Source organism: Phaethon aethereus (genome assembly GCF_964289735.1).
Source record: "Phaethon aethereus genome assembly, chromosome: 13".
In the NCBI taxonomy this organism is placed as follows: Eukaryota; Metazoa; Chordata; class Aves; order Phaethontiformes; family Phaethontidae; genus Phaethon; species Phaethon aethereus.
The window spans coordinates 2511246-2530441 of record NC_138589.1 but is presented as its reverse complement, the minus strand read 5'-3'; the positions used below and the strand labels follow the sequence as shown (position 1 = coordinate 2530441).

The window sequence follows — 19196 nt, the reverse complement described above, 5'->3', positions numbered from 1 at the left end:
ATCCACACACACTCCCCCCAGGAAAAAAATATTTTTATTTCTTTTGGAAATGCGAAGATAGTCATCAGGATGAGTCCTTCATCTTGTAGCACCATCAGAAAACCCAAAATGTGAGCTTTTTCCCTAAGATACAGGGGAAGGTCCTCCAAGAAAGTTGAGATTTTCTCCCTGCTGCAGGAGCAACTTGGCTGTTGGGGTTTGGGGTTTTCTCACAGTTTGTGGGGGGAATTCTGCAATTGGGGGGGGAGGGGGTGTGTGTCAGTCTGGGGTTGGTTTTTTTTTCCACATTCTCCTCTGTCCCAGGTCCCCCGGCTCCGCACACACCGGCACCAGGCACCGTGGTGGCAGGTGGGACACCGGAGAGCCGGTTGCCCTTTGGCACAGCCTGGGACCGGGCTGGTTTCTCGGTCTCGCCCGGCCAAGGAGGAGCTGGCACCGGCGCTTGGCGTCCCCTCCCGAGCCACGGGAACGCTTCCAAACCCCACGGGGCCACACAGCCCATCAGCAAACCCGGAGAGGGAGCCGGAGGGAAGGTTACCCAGACGGCCAGGACCCCCCACCTCGGCTTTACGCCGCCCATGGAACCTCAGGGCCGGCTGGCCCGCAGCAGGGAAGGCTGGTTGGAAAAGCTGCTCGGAAAAGCTGCTCCTTTGCGCAGCAGCACTTCCTGACCCACGTGGCTTCTTCAAGGTTCCTGCTGTTTACAGCGGCCCAGCAGTAGCTCGCCTTGGCACTGGGGAAGTCCGTGGGGCCTCTCCGCGCGTGACCTGCCTTTCCAGGAAAGCGGAGCCATCCGAGAGGCCGCCACCGGGCCGTGTGCTCCCCCGCGCAAACCAGCTGCTCATCGCCGAAGCAGGTCGGCCGCAGGCAAGTGCCGACGGCGGCTGGCCGGGGCCCGCTCCCCAGGGAGCAAAGGGAAGAGCTGCAGGGAAAGGTCAGGAATCCAGCAAGAGGAGGAGAGAAGTCCGCAAGGAGTAGCCCAGGAGTCTCCCAAAGATCCCCACCCCTCCTCAGTTTAGCTCCCGGAGCCTCCCTCCACCCGCGCAGGCCGGGCAGCCCCTTCACGCTCGTCTCTTGCAGCCCGAGCCGCCGCACGACCTCGGGCAGGAGGGGTTTGTGCAGCGCCGGCCCCGGCCTCTTCTCCACCCCCACGGAGACCCTCTGCCGGGCGAAGGGCTGGATCCCACAGCCGGGCCCCTCAGCGTGCAGAGAGGGGCGGTGGCGCAGAAGAGCTGCTTTAGTGGTACCTTCCCAGGCCCAGGGGTTGGGTTTTTTGCTTTTTGTGGGTTTTTTTTTTTGTAGCGGTGAAATTTGGGGTGGCTGAGCCGCCGCAGAGCTCGCAGCGCAGCTCCTCGCCGCCTGTGTCCGAGGAAGGGGAGAGAGACCGCCCCGGGGCGCAGCTCCCCCTCCCCGGGAAGGCGGGCGGGCTGGGGGAGGACACGGCAAGGCGGTGGAGATCGAGCAAGCCCGAAGCCGGGCCAGGCCCAAAGCTAGGTCAAAACCTGTCCTGGCTGCAGGCAGCCCCTCGGAGGAGATGAAGCGGGGGTCGTTTTGAATTGTTGTGTACAAAAATGCATCATCATGTACAAAATCCCCCAGAAATGCAGCGGGAAGGAGGAACTCAAGGAAACCCGGGCCCTGGAGAAGGATTTCTGTGCCGTTTCCTCCTCTCCCATCCGTACTGCCAGAGGTTCAGTCGACTCCGCTGCCTAAAGACCCAACCTCTACACTGTTCACACGCGCAACAGCTCTCAGCCCTTCCGTGTGCTGCCAGACAGTTCAAAACCCCGTTTTATTTTTACAGTCCCTCGAGACGCTATTTCTGTTCCATTTCCATGTTCACAGCACGACTGAACTCCAGTAGCAATTACTGCTCTGCAACCCGAGGCCTGGGGAGACGTTCTTAGACCTGGTGTGAGGCGGCTGTGCTCCCTCTCATCCCAGGAGAAAGGGGGAAGCGAGGCGGGACCACGGCGCGGGTGCCGCACTTACAAACCGAACGCAGCCAGGAACACAAGCAGTCTCACTATAGAAATTTCCAAACAATTTCCAACACTGACCAAGATTTTATTTTTGTGTGGTTTTTTTTTTTTAACAGTAAAAACAAAACAGCTGTGCTCTGAGCAAAACCAAAGATCTCAAAAAAAAATTCTCTGAAGTTTACTAATAGCATTGCAAGGTAAGGCTTCCCAAAGAGCGTTATTCAAATAAATTATTCTCACCTAAACATCAATGCAACTCCTCTCATTAAATTCACCCTCAAATGTCCTAAAAACCAACAGTAAAAAAAAGTTACCAACAATTCTAGGTAATACTGGGCTCCTTCTAAAGGACGACGATACTAGAACTCACTCTTCAGAAGTTTAAAAATTAAGTCACTAACATGGAAAATTCAACTATGCAAGCTAGCATCAGCGGCTCCAAGTGGATCTCGTGTCAAAAGTTCTTTAGAAAAACCAGAGGTTAGCAGGTTGGGCTGCAGCCAGCCTCAGGTCCAGCTGCCCCAACTCCTCCAGCCCTTCTGAATAAACTCACGGTGAAGTTGTGGGGTTAAAACAAACCGAAATAAAAAGCAAGACGTGGGAGCTATCTCCGTGAAGTCCCATCCGCGTTGCTCCGGAGTCCAGAACGGGCAGGTTTTTCTGTCCTACTCCCTTGGCTTACGGTAACTGAGTGGCAGGGGCTGTAGCCTTGCCGTATGCCCCCTCTTCTTCCCTCGATCCCCCTCAGCCTCTCACTCGCTTCTGGCCATAGAATGCAAAGGAGAATAGTGCAGCCCTGGGGCGCGAACAGAGCCAGATGTCTGCAGGTGCCGGAGAGCCCAGCAACGGTCAACAGCTTTATGCCGGAATCGATGCGAATCGGTGCTTCGCCGCACAACCCATGAATTCGGCTTTTTCTGCGTTACGCAGCTAGACAACTCCCCTCCAGTCCAGGAGCTGCCTTTCCAGCAGTGCTACCCCAGCCCTTCAAGCCGGCCTAGGTAAGGCCCTTCGCTGCCGACGCGAACAGGGACTGAAGAGTGGGCACCTGCTGATCTAATGCAGCGTCCGCTGCAAATTTCTAAGCTTTCTTCCCTCTTGGAATAACTCTCCTGGATGCCGAGCTGAACCTGCCAGCACCCTCCGCAACGGGCACCCACAGCTGCTGATTCGGAACACGCCTTCCCCAGCCTCTGCTGTGCAGTCAGCCCAATACCTCACGCTAGCTGCAGAGGTCATGCCCGTGGTTTAGAAACTGCCTTTTGTTTGCGGAGGGGATCAACGTCACATAGAAAATATTACAAAAAAAGGTTAATTTGTCAGCTGTCCAAACATTATTAGACCACATGCTTTACACAGCAGAGAGGCAGCCAGCTCACTCGGCAGCACAGCTAGCTGAACTCTGAAGAGACACTTTCCTGCTGGTATAGAAAGCGGGGGGGGGGTGGGTGTTCTATTTAATTTATTTATTTAACATTGCTCACGAGGAGGAGGAAGAAGGGGCAAGGAGCGCTAAGAGTTTTGCTGCATCTGAAGTCTCCGTTCGGCGGCGGCAGCAAGCGTCCTGCGACGCAGGGTGACGGGATCGGCAGACGCTCCCTCAGGCAGAGGAGAGGGCTTCTCTGTGGTCAACTCCTTGTCAGAGGTTTTGTTCAAATAACGCCTGCAAGAGGAAAAAAGAAAAAATGGATGAGCAGAGGCTCTGGAAAATACATCACTGGTACATCCACAAAGTAAGGGAGGGTTGCAAGGCACGCTGAAAGCAGGAAAATACATTGATAAAAGCACACACAAGCTACGTACTCTTAAAAAAAGTTCATATAACTGACGATAAGACTTTGCAGAGTTGGCAAAAGCTCTTAGTTTTTGTGCAAGATCCTTGTGCCCGTGGGAGGGAGCCTGTTCTAAAGGGGGTCTACTCTTAACTCAGAGCAATTCACCGAGACTAGAGGCGAGCCACTGAATCTCTCTGTTCCCATTATTCCAACACTTGAAAGGCGCTGGCAGTGCCCACCACAAGTCGTTGCGCTCTGATGACGACGAGTAAGCCTTTGACAGAAAGGGGCACTAAGGCTGCAAAGTGTAAGATAAGGCAAAAGTACAAGGAAGCAGCTGCCAGAGTTAACATCCCAATGAATTTTTACACTTTGTGACAAAATATAGTCGTTTGCCACTCCACAGCTTTTCAATGTGGGAAGGGAACCAGTAAACCAGGAAGTCAAAAATGTCTTCCTAAATGACATTTTTCAAACATTAAGGAAAATTATTCTAAGAGCAAGCCTATTTATAGACGAATTCTTAAAATGTGTCATAGCCCCAGTTATTTATATGAAGCTGTTCCAGTGTGGAGGAAAAAAACACCAAAAAAACAAAGAACATAGGTAGCCTGATAACACCAAAGGACGCATAACTCAAGGTAGTTTTTCTAGACGCTGCCAGTAGTCTCCCTGTGATACAAAGGCAGGGATAACATTTGTTACAAATGCTAAAACGTTTTCTCTACACCACTAAAGTGCCTTTCCTTCTCTTTTTAATCAGCAACTGGATGCTAGTAAAGTTCACCAACATTACTGGAACGCATGTGAAAAAAGTTGAATTCTACCTATAGCACCTATCCCTAGTTGGGCTAAAAAAAGCAGTTACCGTTGAAAGCTCTCTTCAGCCGTGCTGACCTGCTGGTCACGAGCTCCTCTGGTGTGCTTTAGTAAGCGGTCATCTGTCACCTCTATGCTGCTTTGTGCTTAAGACACATTTGCTCTGTATCTGGAAAGAGTGCTGCTTGACTGATGTCAGCCGTAACCGCACAGGCAGCGTGGGCTGACACCTATGCCAGGAAACAAGCTAAAGATTACTAGAGGACTCGACACAAGTAACGCGTTCTCGCTTATCACAGGCTCAGACTAAAGGCCATTGAAGCTGGAGAAAGCATCCTCCGATTTCAAAGAGCTTGGATCGACCCCTAAGGAAGCTGCGTACATGCTGGAACACCTGACGCTATTTCAGAGTTGGGTTTATCAGCAACGGTGGTCTTAAACAGCACCCTGAGCCTGCTGTAGCAGTTGCGTTCATTCCTCTTACTGCTTTTTTGCATCAGCTCAGGCTCTCAGTGGTCATAACCCATTTGAAACCCATTCTGGGGGACTATAACCGAGTGGCCAGCCTGGAGTTTTAGGAAGAAACGTACTTTCGAGCTTGCTGCAACAAGTCCTCCTTCCGTTGAACCAACATACGCTGCCTTTCGTCAGCTGACTTTGAAAAACGACTTCCCCTGACCTCAAAATCTTCTGCTTCACTAGGCTCTGCTTCCAATTCGCTGAATTCCACCATCTCCTCCAGTCTTGAGTTGAGTTCAAGTGGCACTCTCTCAGTCTAGGAGAAAAGAAAAAGGAAAAGGGCCATAAGTCTTTGCAAAATTTGCTAACAGGGCTTCTCTGCATCAAATCAACAAGCTACAAAGAACTGTCATTTTCTGAGGCATTGGAAGAAACTAGACTCTCACCTGCTTTACCCGATTCCCTTGGGCTTCTTTGAAAACCCCAGCCAAAATACAGAACAAAGCCATTTCAAAACATGTTCAAAGAGCCTGTATTCTATAACACTGTATCTTTTATGCCACGTTTGAAAGTAATCTCAAAGACAAACTTTAATTACTCATAATTAACGCTCTATGAAAATGGGGCATCTGAAATAGTCAGATCCTGCAGCTGACTTGACAAGCAATGCAACAGTAAAGAGTTGAAAAAGCAGAAATCCATCTACCAAGGAAAGAATAGCAAATGTATTGGCAAAGAGGATGCGTGCTTGAGAAGAGAATTTATGAGGCTTTGGTTCACCGGGTTCTGCAGCACCCAAATTATCGTGTATTCGGGCTGCCAGAGCAAGGCTGGCAACTGTCCCAAGCACGGCGTGTCAATAAAAGAAGCTGGCAGCCCCGCACATAGTACCTCTTCACCCTTGACAGCTGGCCGACAACACTAATGTGAAAATTGAGCTGATGAATGATGATGCCGGTGAGCTAGCATAGGTGAGACAGTATGTCCTGATCACGTCCTGTCATACACGATCAGATCAGCTCTGCGATGGAAAAGCAAGATGTTACTAAGCGTGGGAGCGTCAAGAAACAAATCACCTCAATGAAGGGCTTAAGGATTTAGCCATCATTTGGTATCCCAGGGGATTACTCAAACAAGTAGGATGCATCAGAGAGGTATTAGCGAAGTCAGCTCCTACCGCCTGGCTTTGGGCCTTTGGTATACCCGCCGCAGGAGCCTCACCAGCCGGCGACGCGGGCGACGCGGGGGGACCGCCGCCCAAGTCCCAACAGCCTGGCCTCAGCAGCATTACAGCGCACAACGCACAGGTTTCAGCAGCTGACGTGCAAAACAAGTTGAGTCATTCCAAAGCCCTCGAGGTGTACCAGCAACGCCATCTCCGTGACGCAACGCCTTCAGAGAGCAAAGACCAAGACAAATGTCGCTTCCCATCAACCAGGCGAACCAAGCAGGAAGGCCAGGGCCCAAGCCAGAGCAGCACGAACACTGCAACCTCAAACACACGTACATCTTCAGCCTGTTTCAGCAAAACCCGGGCAACCCAGTGTGCCGGGGAAGGGCTTCCCGTACCACGCACGCTAACGCAGTGGGATAACGCGATGGGGTACTGTTGGGCTGCCTCAAAGCAATGCCACAGCCGAGAGGCGGAAGCAAGAGCTCCGCAGAACGATCTCTCGGATTTTACCCACGGCCAAGATAACCTTGGCAGACCCACAGGAACAGGTACGGAGCAACCCGACTGCTGCTTCCCCTTACCACACGGGTGGACACGGAAAAGGGAAGTTCTGCTGGGTAAAGCAGTGAGGAGAACACTCACTACGGTTGATATTCAGACAAGATCGCTTCCCCCCCTGCCCCAAGGCCATTTGTATCAGAAGATGCAAGCTAGCTCACCTAAGCTTTTTTCCCGTCATATTACAAAGATGCAAAAATCAATACCCAGAGCCTGTTCTTCTATCTGAACACAAGAGCGGTTACTGAGGAGGTTTTAGAGACAAAAATATCAAAACTAATTGCAGTAAAGGTTATGACAAGCCTCAGTATGACAGCAGACCTCTGATGCAGACACCTGTACACTACAGAAATTACTCCTCCTTCAGGCTCTCAGAGAAAAAGAGTTAGTTTCATGAGAGCCATGGGATGCCTCAGAAGTGTCTCTAAACAGAGTCACCAAATACTTAAGCAATGACAATAAACTGGATTCTCGCGAGGGGACAAGAGCTGCACCAGGCAAGCTTCAGCTTTATAACAGCAGCTTACTAATTAAGTCTGAGCAGTCCTACCCAGGATTACAGAAACAGATAAACAAACACACAAACAAATTTAAAGGATAATCTTTAAATATAATTTAGCACATGAAAATACAAGCGTGCAGAAAGTAGCTATAGCGGCTCTGGGATCTAGGTAAGTGCACAGCATTTTGCTAAGCATACAGGCCAGGACTGCTAGAAGCAGTCAATGTTTAGAGCATTATCGCGCAAAGCTTGAACGCGATTTATACCATGATGGTCCACAGAGATGTCTCTAAACTACCTGTATGTTATGTCAGCACGGACACTCCAAAACCATAAGCTACATTTGGGGGAGAAAAAAAAAAAATTTAAAAAATCAGTCATTATCTCTATCTTAAGATCTTTGAATTCTAGATAGAATTAAGTCATAATATGATGTACGGCACAGAGGAAAACCTATGCTACTCATGAGGAAGGGTGCTTTTATTTGAGCACGCTAGCTCCCCTAAGAAATGTTATTTCCAACAAGCAAAACTCCAACGGGTCTGTCACTTCCTGTTGGAGATCTACAAAGATTCTCAATGGGTATGCTGATTTTAAAAAAAACAAAAAGAAGAGAGAGAGAGACAGAAAGCTTGTAAAACTTACTCTAAGGCTGCAGCACAAAGCAAATAGACTTGCCACAGTCTCTCTCAGGGACTGTGTCATGAAGTTACATCTATCCACTATACGGAAATTCAAGTCTCGCTCAAAGGAGATGATGGTGGCTTCTTATGTCCCTTCCCACTTGCATTTAAAAAGCTTCTTAAAAATCAAGTGCAATCTGCTGAAGTAGCTTGTTTGCTGCTAGACCCTTCCACACAGACAAGAGTTTGACTGACTACAGCAACGTACTCTTCTGGCAAGAAGAAAGAGAACACCTGCAGTACGCCAGGTACTTGGTTAAAAACTGAAATCAACATCAAAGAGACACAAAAGTGACGGGAGTTTCCTAGAGGAGGGACGCCCCGAGACTCCCAAGTCTTCTCTCCACAACAGAAATACTCTCAACGGCAGGGAGGTAAGCAAGGTTGACCTCTAGGTAGATCTCTGCGGCTACGTAACAAGGGTGATCAGCTTGTCTGAAGCCAGCCTACGTTAACGCCAAACGCACAAAACATTTATGAGGCAGGAGGAGGACAGCAGCAACTGGAGCTTCCACGACGCTACCCAGCAGCAAGTTTCTCTCGGTACACGGCAGTCTCAGGCAAAAGTGGAAGACTACAAATCCCATTTGGCACAGTAAATATTCACCCAGGAAAACCTGCGCAGCGGCCACCAGCAGCCCCACTCATCTGTGGGAAATTCACAACTGTTCATGTATCTCCAGGTTACTGCTGTGCCATCCTACAAACCAAAAATACATTCTCCATCCAAACCACCAAAGGCATCATTTGAGCAAAGTGCTTAGCTGTAATTCAGAGCAAGAAGATGTCACTGTTAGAGAGCACGTGCTCAATGACGTGATGTTTGAACACCACTCCCTGGCTTTTCCAAGTTCTGTAGAAGGAAGCAGACACACAGGTAGCACTACGCAGGGAGAAGGTGAACAGCAACACAATTATTCAAAGCAGGATTTGAAGGCAGTACCAAGCTAAGGAAAACTAGTTAGATACCATTTGTAGAAAGAGAGATTTTACTCAAAGAACAAGGAAAATGCCACCAAAACCTTCAAATTAATGCCCAAAAGTTACTGAAGAGTTGCTAGACCCAGATCAAGACTTTCATTCCTGCAGTTCTGCATCTCCTCCCCCAGGCTCTTAACAAACACCTGTACCAATCCCCACCACATCTTCTTCAGCCTCAACTGCAGCATCAAAGCAAAGGGAAGTTTTTCTGTCCTGTAACCTGCTAATGAGGAAACTGCCACAGTTTCATTTCAGGGGACTTGGCTATTTAAGTTATTAAAGACTGCAGAGGCAGAAAGTCACACACCTCACAAATTCACTCTAAGCCAGCGGAAAGGGAGGTTTATAAAATAGAAACCCTCATGATTTTGCTACTACAGTAAGGGAAAACGTAAGTGGAATGAGACCTTGTTCCACTCACAGGCTATTTTTTTTTTCTTCCTGCCACATTTTAGCTGGCACATGCTGTTTAATAAAGCCCTCTAGTGAAGAACAGCAAAACCCATTACTGTGCTTTATATGTAACAGGGCTGTTCTCTATTGGTCCTGTTTGTATCACACTCCATTCACATCAAAGCTCCCCACGTCTCCAGAACACAAAAGAATTCTTAAATTCAGAAGAGAAATACTACTCATTTTAAGGGAAGTGTCTGGAGACGTACAGGATGGGAATGGGAAGAAGGGGAAGAGCAAAGCAACCCGCTCTTCATATTCCACAGTTGGGCATGGGCCCGACCAGACGTGGACACAGACATGATCTTTTTCTGTTCTTTGTTATCACTCGAGAGCACTTTCCTTCAAGGAGGAAAAAGAAAAGCACACAGATAATTCTTTACAGGAGCACCGTGCTGAAGTCTTACTTCAGTTGCCTGACAGTGTTAGTTCTGGTGTGAAATGCAAGGAAGGGCTGCCACCAACCTGACCTGGCAAGGGAACCAAATGCACTTGGCTATCCATACAGCTTCTAATTGTGCTTTTTGCCCCTTTTTATGCCAAATTACCTGGGTGACAGTTTCAGTATCCTCCTGATCAGTGCTGTGCCGTTCCACAGAACTGTTCAATGCAGGTCTAATGCTATCTGCACGCTGAAATGCAAACATCATGGGTTTAATACAGTGTGTGAAATGGCAAAACAAAAACAAGTTCTTTGAACACATTCAAACTCTGTCCTCTGCAACATCATGTGTTATGTTCAATTTAGAAACAGATAAGTTAGCAATAAACAGAATGCATAGTGTTGAAAGAGAGTTCTTTCTGCTTCCCCACACACAGACTCAGACACAGTGCTATCTGATGTGCACAGAATTTAATATTCTTATTAACAGAAACATTGTCCCCAGACTGCTTTACTGAAATCTGCTATCACTAATTAAGAACAAGGCATCATTTTGCCGACTACTTTCTTTGCAGAAAACCCTCCTAAGTGGTACAATTCAATTATCTGTCAGCAGAGAAATCAACTGGAAACATTCTAAAGGCTGTGCACAAGAGTGACTGAGAGAGCTGCTTTAACTGAGCAAATATTTGTCTCTAGTCTAGCCAGGACATTTTCAATATATTTTTGGGACATGGCTGACTATACTGCATTTACAGAACTTTAAACAAAGAAAAAACAAATCCTGAGGTTTTTTAACTAGAATTTGGCACTGTATAACGTGTTTGAGACCGTTTAGGCAAGTACTTCATGCACCCTGCAGTCCAATCACATCAATCAGGGACAAGCTATAGGGCATGGGTGATAGACTCCGACTTTCCTTCATAAAGAAAATACCCTGTATTACAAACAGATAATGCTAAAGCACACCTAAGACCCAGCCTTATACATTAAAAGGCCTTCTTCCAAGAGCCACAGCAAGGAACAGATGCGTATACCTCAATCACCATCACTGTGAGACATTCCAATTGAGTCAGATGTTGCAACATGGAGATATAACATACACTAGACTGTCAAAACTGGTTTGGTGCTTCCGACTGCAACACCTTCCTGCCAGTAAAATCTGAAGAATAATATTGCATTAAGCTAAGCAGGATTCACCAGCACTTCAACTTACCTCATTCCCCTCAGTCATTACTAACAGGCTCAGTTCTCTGGTAAGAAAGTCAGTCATTCATTTTAGATGCACAGTCTTATGACTTACCTGTGTGGGGAAAGGTACCTGGATGCGCCCTTCTAGGATGTTGTCAGTGGTGATCTCTACAGAACGAGTTAGCTGCAGATCCTGTAGAACTAAATGATAAGGCACCTGAGGGAACATCTCCTGAATCTGATGGGCCTGGAGAAAACAAGGTTTATACAGTCAGTATCAGCAGTAAATAAGCTAGCTGCTAAGTATCTCAACAGAAAGAGATTAAAAAAAAATTAACAGCTCAAAGATCCTGTTTACGATATGATAACCCACAGTCAGAAAGAAAAACAAGAGAAAGAAAACCCATGCTGGCATTGACTTGCAGGGCAATATTTTGATTCCATTGAAGCCAACAGCAAAACTACAACTGCTATGGAGACACCACACGGTCCTGAAAATTTAGGTTCCTGAACAGTGCTTGTAGATGCACAAAGGCTTCAAAAGCTTCCTAACCCTCTTTTTGTCACAGCCTTTTTAATAAAGAACTACACAAAATTCACATGAGTGACTAAAAGTTAGATCAACACTGAAAAAAAAAGTATCATTTTTCTTTGTCCCAGGTGGGTTCCAAAATGGTACTGGTAAGAACAAGTGGAATAAGTGTAAATAACCTTCTCTCTCCAGCCACCCTGCCTACAAACCAGTTTAACAGGGTCTGAAAGCTCAAGTAAATTAAACTGAGTTGTCAAGGAACTGTTATTATTGAATTTCAGGTTACTTAAACAATACGCAAATTCAATAGATAAGAGGGCAGACAAATAATATGCTTTTAGAGTCCAACACCTAGACATCATTAAATATTAAAATCTATATTTTAAGTAATGATGAAAGTTAGGGGGCAAGGGAGGGTGGAATGAGAACCACCACCACAGGAAAAGAAGGGTGGAAGGAGTTTTGAGAGCAAAGCAAAAACTATGCACCAGCTGACAGTGAGTTCAAACACAAGCAACTACAGCAAACCTAACTCTCCATTGTACTAACTTGTGACCAAAACAACTGATTTAGCATTTCAGCCTCTGGCCTCTCCCATGAAATACTTCCCTAGGTTTTTATTCAGTAACACAAAGGAGAATTTCATTTATTTTCTATTAAAAATGTGTAACACACTAATAGTTTGATAACCTGGGCCTTTCCATTAAAGTAGGCATTTTAATATAAGTTGCTACAGTACTTTTAATAACACACAATGCTAAGAAATCATTACTCATTCTTAACAAAAGCCCATTTTTGTCACTGTGTGCAGTAAAAGAAAAACTAAACTGACCTTAGATGGAGAATTCCAGCATATTTAACTAGTAAATCATCTGCCATGAACTAGGTGTGTTTCATGAGGCCATATCCTTCTCTTTTTAGTTAGAGTGTTTATGTATGAAGTCAACAAACCTGGTATTTCATCCTCAACATTCCTACCATCATCATGAATCAGCAAGAGTTGACTGTGCTACAGAGAGCCCCATCTCACACTGACAAGACACTCAAACAGAAACAGCCATCTTGGAGCTTAGTGCTATTAAAAACAAATGCTAAAAAAGTCAAAAGCTGTAGAATGGGTTTAATCAGTTACCACTCGACTAACGGCTAAATTCTCTGGTTACAGACTGACACCCTTTGCTACTGCAAGTTGTGAGTGAAGGTAAGTACTGAAAAAAAAGCTAAAGAAGTTGCACTAAGCAAGCTGAGAAAAAGTCTGCCTATCTACACAGAAAGTACATGTAATTTTTCTCCCTCATTTATGTATCTCCAGATCTGTTCTTTTATGTTTGCACATTTGAATCAACATATGGCCCTAACTTCACTAAAATAACGTTTCTCTCATGCAAAAAAATAGCTTTCGTGTAGCATCTAAACACTGTTTTGACTTCCTTCCCCTTTATGTTCTCCATCTAGGTGTACCTCCTTCCCCCCCGCCAACACAAACAGGAAGGCTGAGGTGCAAACTATTAAAGCAGTCTTACCATAGCATTAAGCTGGGAGTTGCTGGCTTGTGCGATACCAAGGATGTTTGTAGTATGCATCACTTCTACCGAAAAGCTGGGCAGCCAGCTGGCAATTCGAGAGCCTAAGAATAAGAGATCACCAAGAAAGTCAAGCAAGAATATGAGATTCTCAACAGGCGAAGTACTATTACATGTATTTAACATGTCTTCATATTTCCACATGGTGTGTATGGGGAGTTCTGCTGTGAAATCCATCCCTAAGGTCTCCCAAACATGGAGGTGGCTGGAGTAAATCAGTAACTGCCGATACTCTCTTCAAACACGTAATCTGAGGGCCAGAAGAGGATCAAGAAAACAACATGTCCCTGTTTTCTTGTTTTAATGTTTCCGTCAAAGGGAAAATTAAAATAATCCAGAGCGAAATTCAGTTCTGGAATACATTAATAACTCCAGCAATTTTACTAAAAACAGGCCAGCTTCTAAACAGGCTGAACCTGGTCCCAAAACGCGTCAGCTATACGTGGCTGGCCTCACTGAGAAAATATTACTACAAAGGGACTCAGAGTAACCAAACAAAGCGACTGCTGCAATTGCGTGCTTAGGCTCAACAGAGTAGGGTACATGGCTGGTTCCCTCCTCCTTCTGTGTTTCCATTTAAATAAACACAGGGTTTGCCCTGTGCCACTTCACCTCCTGTTTCCACAGTAATTTTGTGGGTCTCCAAGCCACAGGAAGGCACTGCGGGGACAGCTATCAAAAAACAGAGTGGTATTCTAAATATAAGTGTCCTTTGGAGACGTAAAGCACCCCAAAAGTGGGAGCCACACAAGAAGCTATTAGCCAGTCTCAGTGTACCCAGAAATGTCAGACTCTTCTTTGCCCGTTATTCTCCTTCCACAACCTCCAAAGATTGCAAAACCAGCACAGGCAAAGAACAGGTCACTATGTAAGTTTGCAGCATCTCAGCTACATCATGGGAGCTCCACAAGGACAGAGCCCAAAGCTGAGCATTTGCACTAGGGAAACCTACTGAGAAATAGTAAGAATGCCATCAAAACCCTGGGAAACAGTGGAAGACAAGCACACACCCATACCAAAATTATAAAAAAAAAAATCTGGAAGACAAGCAGCAGAAATTTTCTCTTTCAGAATAAGTGTGCACACACAGAACTCACCATGGTCTGAAATCATATCTCCTTTGTGAGTACTTACAACACACCACTATAAAAAAAATCCCTTGTAAAACTGTTGGGGTTACATGATTCCTTCTACGAATAAGCTTCTGCAGAATTCTGCACCTAACCAAGCATTGCAAGTTTCTTGTAAATTGAGTGGCAAATGGACTTTTGACAACCTCTCATTAGCTAGGAGATAAGGGAAAGAGCGACTTTTAGACTGCACCAGAGGGTTTTTTTTCCTCTTTGACTGTCACTGATTAACTGCCACCTGGTGACAAAATAAGACACACAAACTTCCCATTCTGCCCATCAACATGGCACAGAAGGAATAAATGCCAGTATTAAACCTGCTAACCACAACAAATCAAGAAAAAGGGACCACTTGTATGAAATCTTTCAAGAAATCTCTGTACCTCTGGACAACCTCAGAGACATGTATCTGAACTCTTGCAAAAGAACCATAAGAAATATATACGTGTTTGAGAAACCCAAGCAGAAGTGCAGTTTGTTTCACCTGAGGCATGGACAGAACTCCCTTCCACAGAAGACTGTTCCCTTCATTTATTTGGGCAACAGCATCAGATGTCAAACCCACTTAGCTCACCGTCAAAGTGGAAGAAGTGATTGTGCTGATTCAAGCGTGGTCTGCCTTCCGCTACTGCCACGGGGACCAGGTTCTCCTCCAGGTTTTCCCTTTGGTGATCCTCTCTCACATGATGGCTGTCAGTGATATTAAGAGACATTCTGCAGGTGGGGCAAGATGTGTCTTGTTCCAGCCAGGACCGCAGGCATGAGCTGACAGGAAAACAGTAATATTATGGTGAGCTTGCAGCATTTTTCCAAGACCTCAGTATCATGAGTACATCAAGCAGCTGTCACATATTCTGTACAGAACATGAACACATGGACTGGGCAGAGATAGTTTGTGAGGTACGCCTGATGAGCTCCTGATGTCACTGGCATAGGTTTCTTCTTTCTTTCAGCTGAAAATACTCAAGTGTTCACTTTTTATAAACACGCATGCAGATTTATCACAAACTTAAAACATTCTCCACATTTATTGTCCCTCCAGCTCAGAACAAGCAATTTTTGCCTGCAAGGGGAAACAAAATGTTTCTCTTCTCTCACCATCCCCAACTGAAAAAGGACAAAAACCAACAGGACAAGTGTTTAAAATACACTGACACATTTTTATAGCCAGTGTGATGTGGCAATGGCACCTCCAAAGTTTTTCAAAGATCTTTTCAAAACTATCAATACCCAAATCACCAAAGTGGGAACTTTTCCACTCTGGGATCTCTCTAAACAGATTTATTAATACTAACCAGTGCCGTGCCATTACAATGTTTACTTAATTCTCAACATTTGCTGTCTTGAAGAAAGTGAGAAGTGTTTGAAATGCAGGTTTAAAAACTCAGAGCTGTCCCTACTTTTTGATTCAGACTGCTATAACCCAGTTGCAGTATTTGCTGGCATGTTAAACCTAATTTTCAGTAGGGAAGTACTGAATTTCACAGAACTGAACATATTTCAACGCTACAACATGTACTTCATGCTTGCAGGGTGGGGTTTTTTTTTCCAGCAGAAAAACTCTCAAAACACTTTAGAAAGGTAGTGACAAACAAAAATTCAAATAAACCTGTTTCCCAAATTCTGTATTTGCAAATGGAGTAAAGGATCACTAGTTTGGGCTGACAGAGGAAGGAAAAAGTCCTAATTGCAGGATTATAGCGAAGTCAAGGATACAAGTGGTCTGCACAATTCCTGAAGCTGTAGCACACAGACATATTGCCAAAGCATCTTCCATCATATTTAAATGGAGGGATACGCAGTGTTCAGAAGTTACAGTGATGGGTTTTCCCAGAAACAAGCAAAGCACTACAATAAAAATCTACCATTTTCCACCACCTTGGTCATCAGCACAGCCAGCACGTTAGCACTGCCGATGCTGTCCAACTTCACCTCCATTTCTACAGAAAAACCATGCAGCACACAGCAAACTCAAATCTCTGCTAGAGTTGTAGACACAAAAGGTCACTTGTGAAACACCCAGAGTGACGCAAGCTACCACCATGCTGCTGCTCCTCAACGGCTCAACCACTGAGTTGCTGGAACGGACACAAACCCCTTTTGGCCTGCAACAGCACCAAGCCCCAAAGGCTTGCAGCAAGCCAGCCGTGGTTATACCCATTTTGTAGCGCACAGGCAGATGGGCTCAGTCACCTACAGCACCTCAGCAGGAGGATGACTAGCAACAGGTCAAGGTCAGCAACGTTTCAGAGCAACAACTCTTTTGAAACTGACTGCTTCCCAAAAGATAAAGGAGAGGGTTTCAACAGAGCCTAAAAGATTCAGACACCCACTACCATTAAACTTCCTTAATATTGAGGTACAGAGGTCATCTCAGCAATGTGACACTTCGCTTCTACTCCAAACAAATGGCTATGAAAAAAAATCCCATATAATTGGGAATGGACACAATGTTTAGCCTGTTCGCAAAATCACCAAGCTTTTACAAGGACGGAAACCATTCCTAGGCTGTAAATAGGGCTATTAATTGCATCTGGGTTTATATGCAAGATTAAGTCATCCACTGTAACCATGTTACCTCCTTGGTGCATTTAGGGAGGGAAGTGTAACTTAGCTTCAGAAAAAAATACAAAAAGGATCCTTTTAGACACAGAGAAAACAACTTTCTGAAGAGAAGACCCTGGGCTTCTCAAGTGCTCAGAAGGTGATTAAATATTCACACGATTCAGTAGCACTGCAAGAGGAGTTTCTGCTGCGGAGACACATTATCTCATTAGAGACTTCCTGGAAGACAGATAAATATTTATGTCAAGGTTTGTCATAAATGACAACAAATTATCACACAGATCATAACCTCTGGTTTGACAGTTACCAGAAAAACAAAGGCTATTTGCAGAAAGTAACTTGCTCATATGACACCACAGGGACAATTTAACTGACCATGAATGTTAGTCACATAGCACTTCAAAAACTCCTGATACAATCCCCGTATCTCCTTTCATTTTTAAGCACAAGCATGGATACAAAAGATCTAAGAAAAGGCACATCTAGCTCAGCACACTGGTCTCCACAAGCATCTGCTACTGTTCATTACTGAGTGAGTGTAAGAAACAGTATACAGAAAGATCCTTTGGCCAAAAGCCTCCCAGTTTCACCTACCAGCTGCTTAGGGAGCTCTTCAGCTAATTTGGTCTTTTACAGCCCTGGTGGACTCATCCCCTCCATGAAATCATATAATCAAACCTGGCCTCCACAACTCTCCTGGGGGACTCATCACCATGCAAGGATGCACTGTATAAAAATATTCCCCATTTTCTCTTTAAAGCTGGTATCTGAATTTAGTACTGACTCTGATATTAGTACTTAAGGATCTAACTCCAATTTTTCTTCCTCGCCCTCATGGAAGAGGTGCTGCATAGAATAAAGTAAGGGGGAAAAGAGTGTGCTTTGCCAAGCAGTTACACAGCAAGGTAGGGTACAGACCTGCAGTTGAGATACCATACACTACTTACCCATTAGCTGACAAGATGCACACCCTTAGTTTGGGGTGGGGAGGGGGGAAAATGCACCAGGTGAAACAACTCAAACATGAAAATGACTGAAGTGAACACGGCTTGTACTTTGTTACTTCAGGCAGACCAAGATGACCCAGGCAGTTAGCAATCACAGCTTTGCTGATAGTTCATTACTTGTCACCCTGCTGTAACTTTCAGACATCACCATACATCCCTCGCTTTCTACAATCGGGGCACCCTCTCCAGCCCCAGAAACGTACTTGTGGAAGAGATGGCCGCAAGGGAGTTTACGTGCGGATTGCATGGAGTCCCAGCAAATGGCACAGTCATCATTATTGACTGCTAGTTCCTCTGGTGTTGCAACTGCAAACCTACAAAGAAGAAAAAGGCAGAGACAGAAGTAAGGATTACAGCAGCTCAGGATGGCCTCCTCTCTAAAGAATTCTGCACTGAGAAAACCTTTCCCTCAACGTTAACTTTTCCTTGGGAGAGGCATGCCAGCAGGTTTGCTATTTTTTCCATAACCCAAACTGACATGGCAAAGACAGACACACATACACACATCCCTCCCATGCCTTCTTACAGGCACCTTTTTCTTGTACATCTCTGCATCCATCCTAGGTTCAAAAAGCTTTGATTTAGTATCTTCCAAGAAGTATGATCATTAGGTTGAGAACCTCAAATTATAACCTGTATGGCTTTGGCTTATATAATTTTTCTAAATGAGTTTTAATAGCTGTACCCATTAAGATGTCTTCTTGGGATCATAAGCATTTATGGTGTGACTAATTTTGGCCTCGTTTTTTGCCAACCCCCATTTGTCTTTTTTTTTTTTCTTTTCTTTTTTTAAACTACAGCACCATGAAAGCAGCTACTACACAGTACCCAAACACGGACAATATAGAGATGATTGGTACAACATCATTTCACAGTACTGCTGGTGTGGAATATACCTGAGAAACAACTACACAAACACAGGGAGCTGGCTGCCATTGCCAGCTCCAGGAGGAAGCTAGAATGTGGCTCTTCCAGAACAATCAGAATGACAAAAACACATCAAGTCACTCAGACAAGAAGTCTGAGACACTTGCAGCTCAAACAGCTTTGTGAGCAGCTTAGAGGGGTTTAGCGGCTGCATCTTACTGAAAAGAAACAATGCATTGTGGATGAACTTCATTATGTAGCTCTTAACCTGATATTACAGCCATTAAATGACATTTCAGAAAGAAAACCTTGGGAATTTCTAGAGAAGCCAGTCTTCTCATCTGGACAACAGCAGCAGTCACCAGAGCTAGTCAAACCTACTGAAGTCCCCCAAGAAAACAGTACAGTGATGTACAGAAAGAGTAACACTCCCTGTTGCTCTTAAAATTATTAAGGACATAGCTGAGTTATGAAAATGTGGCATCAGAGATGCAGTAGTATCTGGCACAATCCTCGGTTTTAGCAGGCCTCTTGATTTCTCTATATTGCCTCA

The 19196-nt window shown here is 45.3% G+C and overlaps 1 protein-coding gene across 2 annotated transcripts in view; it reads right to left on the bottom strand.

Moving 5' to 3' along the window:
- Window positions 1-3413: 3413 nt before the first annotated feature.
- AMFR (autocrine motility factor receptor) overlaps window positions 3414-19196 on the bottom strand; it is a gene marked incomplete at its 5' end in the record, with an annotated part of 29211 nt that continues 13428 nt past the window's right edge. The window contains 7 exons of one of the 2 annotated variants that reach the window (XM_082005574.1): window positions 3414-3645; window positions 5167-5351; window positions 9935-10018; window positions 11072-11206; window positions 13015-13202; window positions 14770-14969; window positions 17980-18090. In XM_082005574.1, the coding sequence (XP_081861700.1) occupies window positions 3495-3645; window positions 5167-5351; window positions 9935-10018; window positions 11072-11206; window positions 13015-13202; window positions 14770-14969; window positions 17980-18090 (1054 nt within the window). In that variant the 3' untranslated portion in view covers window positions 3414-3494. The remainder of the gene's footprint in view (window positions 3646-5166; window positions 5352-9934; window positions 10019-11071; window positions 11207-13014; window positions 13203-14769; window positions 14970-17979; window positions 18091-19196) is intronic. The other variant, XM_082005575.1, reaches the window with a different exon arrangement.